The sequence below is a fragment of the Gekko japonicus genome, unplaced genomic scaffold (assembly GCF_001447785.1).
Source record: "Gekko japonicus isolate JY-2015 unplaced genomic scaffold, Gekko_japonicus_V1.1 scaffold2654, whole genome shotgun sequence".
Taxonomy (NCBI): Eukaryota; Metazoa; Chordata; class Lepidosauria; order Squamata; family Gekkonidae; genus Gekko; species Gekko japonicus.
Window position 1 is genome coordinate 221496 of NW_015168734.1, and position 9630 is coordinate 231125.

Here is a 9630-nt window from a genome sequence, read left to right on the forward strand (position 1 = left end):
GTGAGCCTTTCCCTGGCCACGTGGTTTCACTAATCGAAACTGACCTGCAAGTAGGGTTGCCAATTTTGGATTGGGAAATTCCTGGAGATTTGTGGGCGGAGCCTGGGAGGGGGAAGAGACCCAAGCAGGGTAGAATTTCATCCAGGAGAGCTGATCTCTGAAGTCTGGAGATCAGCCATAATTTCAGGAGGTCGCCAGGAACCACCTGGAGGTTGGCAACCCGTCCCACAACCCAGCTTATTATTTGCCCTGGTCTATTTTGTTTCTTCTGGTTAGTGCTTGGAAGGAAAACCGCCAAGGAAGGCAATGACACAACACCTCTGCTTCTCACCTGCCTTGGAAGCCCCTTGCTGGTGAAGCATTAAGTCTTGGATGAGAGACCACCAAGGAAGGCTCTGCAGAGGAAGGCAATGACACAACCGCCTCTGCTTCTCACTTGCCTTGGAAGCCCCTTGCTGGTGAAGCATTAAGTCTTGGATGAGAGACCACCAAGGAAGGCTCTGCAGAGGAAGGCAATGACACAACCGCCTCTGCTTCTCACTTGCCTTGGAAGCCCCTTGCTGGTGAAGCATTAAGTCTTGGATGAGAGACCACCAAGGAAGGCTCTGCAGAGGAAGGCAATGGCCAACCACCTCTGCTTCTCACTTGCCTTGGAAGCCCCTTGCTGGTGAAGCATTAAGTCTTGGATGAGAGACCACCAAGGAAGGCTCTGCAGAGGAAGGCAATGACCAACTGCCTCTGCTTCTCACCTGCCTTGGAAGCCCCTTCCTGGGGAAGTGTTAAGTCTTGAATGGGAGACTACCAAGGAAGGCTCTGACACAACACCTCTGCTTCTCACCTGCCTTGAAAGCACCTTGCTGGGGAAACCATAAGGCTTGGATGAGAGATCACCAAGAGAGGCTCTGCAGAGGAAGGCAATGACACAACACCTCTGCTTCTCAGTTGCCTTGAAAGCACCTTGCCAGGGAAACCATAAGACTTGGATGAGAGACCACCAAGGGAGGCTCTGCAGAGGAAGGCAATGGCACAACACCTCTGCTTCTCACTTGCAGTGAAAGCCCCTCGCTGGGGAAGCCTAGATGGTACAGCAGAGAGGCAAGGTGGCATGGTATGGCCCGATCTTGTCACATCTTGGAAGCTAAGCAGGGACAGTACTTGGAAGGGAGACCACCAAGGAAGACTCTGCAGAGGAAGGCGATGGCCAACCACCTCTGCTTCTCACCTGCCTTGGAAGCCCCTTGCTGGGGAAACGTTAAGTCTTGGATGGGAGACCACCAAGGAAGAGGTCCATCAGTGGCTATTAGCCACAAGGTATAGATAGGGACTCTGGGGCAAGTGATGCTCTGTCTTCTTGGTGCTTGGGGGGGGGGGTCAACAGTGGGATGGCTTCTAATGTCCTGGCCCCACTGCTGGACCTCCTGAGGGCACCTGGTATTTCTGGCCACTGTCTGATACAGAGTGTTGGACTGGATGGGCCTTTGGCCTGATCCAACATTGGCATCTCTTATGTTCTTATGTTGACTCTGCAGTGGAAGGCAATGACAAAACACCTCTGCTTCTCACCTGCTTTGAAAGCACCTTGCCGGGGAAACCATAAGGCTTGGATGAGAGACTAACAAGGGAGTCTCTGCAGAGGAAGGCAATGGCACAACACCTCTGCTTCTCACTTGCCGTGAAGGCCCCTTGCTGGGGAAGCCTAGATGGTACAACAGAGAGGCAAGGCGGCATGGTATAGCCCGATCTTGTCAGATCTTGGAAGCTAAGCAGGGTCAGTACTTGGAAGGGAGACCACCAAGGAAGACTCTGCAGAGGAAGGCGATGGCCAACCACCTCTGCTTCTCTCTTGCCTTGGAAGCCCATAATCGCCTGCAACTTGACAACACTGTATGCACATTTTGTTTCTTTCCAGAGCTAAAATCAGTGGGGTCAGCTCTGAAAGGTGAGGGAATGATTAAACCTCCTCTCCCCCGCCCCATGCTGCGTCCCCGGGTCTGAATCCCTTCCATGCCTGCAGGTTTTCTTCAAAAAACACAAGCTGGATTCATTCAGCAGCCTCCCTTTGTTTTGTCCCATCTCGCCTTTCTTTCAAGTACACCTGCACCTGAGATTTGTTGTTCAGTCGCACAGTTGAGTCCAACTCTTCGCGACCCCATGGACCAGATCACGCCAGGCCTTCCGGTCTTCCGCCGTCCTCTGAAGTTTGCTCAACTTTATGTTCGTTGCATCTATGACACTGTCTAACCATCTCATCCTCTGCCGTCCCCGTCATCTTTGGCCTTCAATCTTTCCCAGCATCAGGGTCTTCTTCTCCAGTGAGTGCTCCTTTCTCATTTGGTGGCCAAAGTATCTGAGCTTCAGTTTCATTATCTGGCCTTCCAGGGAACAGTCAGGGTGGATTTCTTTTAGGATTGACTGATTTGATCTTCTTGCAGTCCAAGGGACTCTCAAGAGTCTTCTCCAGCACCATAGTTCAAAAGAATCTATTCTTCGGCGCTCGGCCTTCCTTATAGTCCAACTCTCGCAGCCATACATGACTACTGGGAATACCATTGCTTTGACCGTGCGGACTTTTGTTGGCAGGGTGATGTCTCTACTTTTTATCATGCTGTTTAGGTTCGCCATCGCTAACCCGAATCCTGGGCTTGCTTACCTGTAAGTGCCCTTGGATCCTGTGTGACTTTACTTGAAAGTATACCTACATATGATCGGAGTGCATTGAGATTTCACTCCAATCTCAGATCTCAGAAGCTAAGAAGGGTCGGCCCTGGTTAGCATTTGGGTGGGAGACCACCAAGGAAGTCCGGGGTCGCAATGCAGAGGGAGGCAACGGCCGACTGCCTCTGAACATCTCTTGCCTCGAAAAACCTGACAGCGGTCGCCACAAGTCAGTTCCGACTCGACGGCCCTCTCCACCACCACCAGTAAGGTCTGGGGTGAAAACGGGATCCAGACTCCAGACATTTGTTCGCCACTCAGTCCAAAGCCTGCATTTTTTTTCTAGGTAAGCTGTGCTGCCACTGTGCACACTTTGCATTTGGGTGCGTGCTTGTCACTTATAATTATACACATTGCTGAACAGCAACTGCAAGAACTTGTCAGTGTAGAATTTCACAGTGTGACTAGAAATGACCCCTCCACATGTGTGTCTGTTCGGTTGGCCTGATATAACACGTCCATGGAAGTTTCGGGTAGGTAGCCATGCTAGTTCACAGCAGAAGTGCAGGATTCGAGTCCAGTCACAACCTGAAAGACCAACAAGATGTCCCAGGGTATAGGTTTTTGAGACTCCTCTCTCCCTTCATCAGATACAAGTGGGGAGCAACTATTCCTACTTGTAGCTGATGAAGGAAGCTCGAACCCTTGAAAGCCTATACCCTGGATATCGTGCCGGTGTCAGCAAGCTGCCATTCTGTTTCCTGTGACCTCGGTGTACATAGCCTTTCCCAGTTACACCCGGCTTGGCTTCTATCATCCTGCTCCTGCTTTGGAATGCAAAAGATAACTGCTGGAGGTTGTGTGGGGGAGAAGATGCTGTAATGCTTGCCTGTTGATTTTCCCAGGACTCCTGCACCTGTGTTTTGTCTGATGTTCTGCCTGGTTCTCATGTACTGGGTGCGCAACCGTTTCCTTAGCCCGCCAGCGGGAAAGATATTCATTGGACCTGTATCTATTTGAAATCCCTTTATTATGCTTGCCCTAATTGTGTAGCCCCAGTTCTAACAAAGAACGTGTTTGAGTATGTCTTCAACGCTTTGAAATAAATTTTGCTTTTCTTGAAAACGTGGATTTATTCTCGATGCTTGGGGATCCAACAGCCGGTCTTTAAGGTGCATGGACCTGGAATTGTGTCCATGAAGAACAGCAAAAGACAAGCAATGTGAATCCTCTCTTTCTCATTGCTTGCTTTCGAAGATGAAGCCACAATGTGCTATTAGTGTCTTTGTGGGTATAAAGTGCTGAGTCATATCTGAGTCGACTTATGATAAGCCCAGCAAGGGGCATGCAAGGCAATTGATTAAGCAGAGGCAGTTAGCGGTTGCCTTCCCTGCATACACCTTCCTTTCGAGCTCTGGCCCCGCCTTTTCCAAAATCTGATGAGATTGGGATATATCAGTGTTCCCTCTAAGGTGAGTTAGTGTGAGCTAGCTCACAGTTTTTTAGCCTCTGGCTCACGCACGTTTGTCTTCGCTCAGGAAGGTTGGCTCCGGAGCAAACTAATTTATGTAGCAGCCAAATCGCTCGCTCACAACTTTAATGCCAGTAATTCACAAAGTAGGATTTTTTTTGCTAGCTTAGAGGGAGCATTGGCTACACTATACCATTCCACATCCCATTAATGTGTCTACTGTTCTTGCTGTTATTGTCATCAAGTCACAGCAGACGTATGGCGACCCCGTAGGGATTTCACGGCAAGAGTTGTGCAGAGGGGGTCTGCCACGCATCGATGATGAGTGCTGCAAAGGCTTTTGCACACACATCAACAATAACCAGGACGTTTAACCAGACCAGGTTTGTATGTATACTTTACTTTGAAACAAGCACATACAAAGTACTCAGTGTGGCTTTGGGCAGAGGGGGCAACTTCTTGAGAATCTCATGTTTAGAAAGCAGGTCTCGAGTCCTTGGGATTCGGGAAGATGTCCTTAACTGTGCACAGGTAGAAGCCTGGTGACCTGTCGGACACCTGGTAAGTTTCTGGATGAGATTTTCCAGAGAGTCAGAAAGGGGGATTTCAGGACCCCGCATCATTTCTCTGGAGGTTTTAAAGCATAAGAACATAAGAACATAAGAGAAGCCAATGTTGGATCAGGCCAGTGGCCCATCCAGTCCAACACTCTGTCACAGAGTGGCCAAAAATACCAGGTGCTATCAGGAGGTCCACCAGTGGGGCCAGGACACTAGGAGCCCTCCCACTATACCCCCCTCCAAGCCCCAAGATGACAGAGCATCACTTGCCCCAGAGCCCCTATCTATACCTGGTGGCTAATAGCCACTGATGGACGTCTGCTCCATATCCTTCTCTAATTCCCTTTTGAAGCCGTCCATGCTTGTAGCCGCCGCCACCTCCTGCGGCAGTGAATTCCATGTGTTAATCACTCTTTGGGCGAAGAAGAACTTCCTTTTATCCATTCTAACCCGACCGCTCAGCAATTTCATGGAGTGCCCACGAGTTCTTGTATTGTGAGAAAGGGAGAAAAGTACCTCTTTCTCTACCTGCTCTATCCCATGCATAATCTTATAAACCTCAATCATGTCACCCCTCAGCCGTCGTTTCTCCCCTTGGAGAAGATGGATGCTTTGGAAGATGGACTGTTTGGCATTATATCTCGTTGAAGCCTCTCCCCTCCCCTAGCAGAGTCTAGATGGTCATCTGACAGCAATGCTGAGCAGTGTTCTCTCTAAGCTGAGTCAGTGTGAGCCAGCTCGCAGTCATTTAGCCTCTGGCTCACATGTTTTTGTCTCAGCTCAGGAAGGAGGGCTCCAGAGCAAACTGATTTGTGCTGTAGCCAAATCACTCGCTCACAACTTTAATGCCAGTAGCTCACAAAGTAGAATTTTTGCTCACAAGACTCCACAGCTTAGGGGGAGCATTGATGCTGAGTCTGTGGATTTGGGCACATCATGAGAGGGAGGGCAGGAAGGGATGAGCCACTGGTTGGCTCTCTTGGCCCTTTCTTACATGCCCAGGGTAACGCCAATCACCACTTCGGGGTCAGGAAGGACGTTTTCTCCAGGCCAGATTGGCCGAGGGATTCTGGAGGCTTTTTGCCTTCCTGAGCAGGGGTCACTGGGGAAAGGGGGGGGAGGTAGTTTTGAATTCCCTGTATTGTGTTGGGGGTCAGACTAGATGACCCTTGAGGTCCCTCGCACCGCTACGTCTCTGCCCGCACCCTTGCCTAGTGAAAACAGAGCACGTGATGCAAATCAAGTCCCAATTAGGGAACGAATTATGCAAAAAGAAGAGAAAACATGCACCTGTGCTTAATTTGTACAGTTCACGCACGAGCATCGCAAAATTCAGCTTTTCCCGGCCAAGTATTTCGCTCTCTTCGAATGCAGATAAAACCCACTCCTTTGCCTAGGACCCCAAGAGTCATTCCATGCATGATGAAGCAACTGTCCCAGTTTTGCACCGAACACACACTAAAAAAAACTGATGCCACCAGACTAGCCGGGCACTCTCCCAAATACATCAGTATGAACCACCTGGACATCCCATACACCCTTTGCCTCGTTTTAGGTGTCTGCTTAAAAACACCAAGGGGTGTCCCCAGGGGCAGATGAGACCAATGAAGCTTAAGCTTTGGGGCCCCTAATCCTGGAGGGATCCTGAAGCAACCTTTTCTTTCTTTTTTTTAAATGAACACATTTTCCAACAAAACAGATGGAGTTTTTAAAGCCTGTTTTAGCGACAGAATCATAAGCCAACGGGTTGAAGCACTTAATATTGACCTTAGAATATGCTCGAATATCCGTTTCATATGGCCTCAAAATGTCCCTGTGATGGGTCAAATCTCAAAATTTCCTCGGGGGGTTGCAGCACCCACAACCCCCCAGCTCTATGGGCTCACTGAGCTGGCCAGAATCGATTCATAGCCTACATCTGGGCAGCTGAATCCTCAAATCCTTCATTGGCAACCGGCTTAATAGTTCTACTGCTCAGCCCTTGGCCAATCGGCACCATAAAAAGACATCTGACTTCTCAAGTCAGCCCCTTTGGACCCTTGCTGGAGGTTGCCCTATCGTGGCTGGCCAAGAAGGGCCCCCCATAACTGTTCAAACTTCAGGGTCCCTAAGATATAAGTCTGCCACTGGGGCCGAGTCCACATCTGGCAGTCACTCCACATTTTCTCAACACCAAGGAAAAGGTGCCGCTTGAAACCACATTCAAATACCCTGGGGGGAAACATAGTGACTGGGAAGTCACCCCGGAAAAGCGATAGATCTACACAGAAGGGACCATAAAACCCACAAAAGCCGACGGTCAAAGGAAGTGAAAGCAGCAACCAATGCAGAGGGGGGATTTCTGTTCCATGCGGCGTTCCCTCTAAGCCGAGTTAGTGTGAGCTAGGTCACCGCTTTTTAGCCTCCAGCGCACACTTTTTTTGGGTCTTAGCTCAGGAAGGGATGGCTCTAGAGCAAACTAATTGATGCAGCAGTCCAATCGCTGGCTCACAACTTTAGTGCCAGTCCCTCACAAAGTGGAATTGTTGCCCACAAGACTCCACAGCTTAGAGGAAGCACTGGTTCCAAGCAACGTTCTCTCTAAGCTGTGGAGTCTTGTGAGCAAAAATTCTACTTTGACAGCGACTGGCGCTAAAGTTGCGAGCGAGCGATTGGGCCGCTGCATAAATCAGACCGATTTCCCACCAGCGCTGCTCCAGGCTCGCTCTTCCCTTTTTGCCCCGATGGTGTGTCAATTTCACACAAGCTGCTCGGTGGCCGCATTTTGCCCCGGAGCTTCCCGGGATTTTCAGCGCCTCTACTCAATCCTCAAAAAACAAGATTGAGTAGATGGAGGAAAATCACGGAAGCTGAGGGGCAAAATGCGGCAGCGGCAGCTTGTGTGAAATTGACACCTACCATCGGGGCAAAAGGGAAGAGCGAGCCTGGAGCAGCGCTGGTGGGAAACCGGGGTCTCCGTTTGCTCTGGAGCCCTCCTTCCTGAGCGAAGGCAAAAGAAATGTGTGAGCCGGAGCAGTGTTCCCTCTAAGCTGAGTTAGTGTGAGCTAGCTCACCGTTTTTGAGCCCCCGGCTCACACATCATTGTCTCAGCTCAGGAAGGGATGGCTCCAGAGCAAACGAATTTATGCAGCAGCCAAATCGCTCGCTCACAACCAATGTTCCCTCTAAGCTGTGGAGTCTTGTGAGCAAAAAATTCTACTTTGTGAGCTACTGGCATTAAAGTTGTGAGCGAGCTGTTTGGCTACTGCATACATTAGTTTGCTTTGGAGCCCTCCTCCCTGAGCTTAGACCAAAATGTGTGAGCCGGAGGCTAAAATACTGTGAGCTAGCTCACACTAACTCAGCTTAGAGGGAACACTGCTCACAACTTTAATGCCGGCAGCCCACAAAGTAGAATTTTTGCTCAGAAGACTCCACAGTTTAGAGGGAACATTGAGCCGGAGACCAAAAAAATGGTCCGCTAGCTCAGGCTAACTCCGCTTAGAGGGCGCACTGGCTCCGAGGTGGGCTCGGTGAACACAACGGAGGGGGAAAGCCGACGCAGAATCTCCACGGGGCGTCCCCAAAACGAGGAACGTGCCCAAGCAGCGGTGCCAAGCGTTCCTCTCTGCCAAGTTCAAGCGACCCGGCTCCGGTCTTTGGGGAGCAGCGACCGCACGCGATTGACTCCGAAAGAGCGGCGAGGGACACGAGGAGGAACTCGGCGCGCCCTGGAGACGGGGTTGGGGGGGGCGTCGTCTGCCTGCCGTGACAGCAGCGAGCTTACGGCCACGGAGGGGGGGGGGACCGGCATCTGCTTCGCCGCGAGCCGCTAACTAATCCCCGATCTGGAGGCATTAAACCTCCGGACGCCGTCTGGACCAGCCGCCGCGCAGATAGCGCACTGACCTGGATGACCGTCTTGAGCGTCGGGGTGTCGACCACGCTGGTGCAGATGAGGGAGTCCGGGTCGTGGGGCGCCTTGTAGACCTGGCCCATGGTGAAGATCATGGGGACGGCGAGGAGGAAGGAGGCCACCCAGATGCCGCTGATGAACTTCTTGGTCCGGCTGCGGGACATGATGCTCTTGGCCTTGAAGGGGTGGCAGATGGCCATGTAGCGCTCGACGCTCAGGCTGGCGATGTTGAGGGCCGTGGCGTAGGCGCAGGCGTCGCGGAGGAAGTAGTAGCCCTTGCAGAGGTCGTTGCCGAAGGCCCAGGGGTGGTGGACCCAGATGAAGTTGTACAGCTCGACCGGCATGCAGAGGAGGAAGATGAGCAGGTCGGAGGCGGCCAGGCTGGCCAGGTGGTAGTGCACCGTGCTCTGGAGGTTCTGCAGCGACTTCTTCCGCACCAGCGTGTAGGCGGTGATGGCGTTGCCCACCGTCCCCACCACGAAGAGCGACAGGTAGACCAGCGTGACCGTCACCTTGGAGTAGATGTCCGTGTGGACGTCCAGGTCCTCCTCGTCCGGCAGCCGCGGGGCGGCCTCCGAGCCGTTGGAGACGTTCCCGCCCGCCGCCGCCGGGGCCGCGGAGCCGGTGGGCTGGAAGTAGAACTGGCCCATCAGGTACTCCAGCTGGGACAGCGAGGAAGTCGTGTTGGGGGCCATGCTGTCTTCCCGGACGCCGGGCGGGCGCCCTCCTCCCGCGCGGGACGAAGAGGCTCCCCGAAAGATGCCGCCGCTCCGATGGCTACCCGGCGTCGGAGGAGGAGGAAGAGGCTGTCCGGGAGCCGACGGGGTGTCCGGCGCGCCGGCGCTGCTGCTAGGGCGAGCGAGCGCAAAGCTGCCACGGGAGGGAAGGAAAACCCCGAAGTGGAAACTTGTCTGGTTTGCAAACAAGGGCGGAGGAGGAGCCTGCAGAGCGGGCGAGCCCCCCTCTCTCTTTCTCTCTCTCTCTCTCTGTGTGCGAGAGGCAGAGAGAGAAGAGGGACCTCTCCAGCCAGCTGCCTGCCTCCGACGCGT

The 9630-nt window shown here is 52.5% G+C and overlaps 1 protein-coding gene across 1 annotated transcript in view; it reads right to left on the reverse strand.

The window, feature by feature from the left end:
* The window catches only part of NTSR1 (neurotensin receptor 1 (high affinity)), a 183934-nt gene extending 174658 nt beyond the window's left edge, over positions 1-9276 (reverse strand). Inside the window, exon 1 of the mRNA XM_015415607.1 lies at positions 8575-9276. Within this exon, the coding sequence (XP_015271093.1) occupies positions 8575-9276 (702 nt within the window). The remainder of the gene's footprint in view (positions 1-8574) is intronic.
* Positions 9277-9630: the final 354 nt, after the last annotated feature.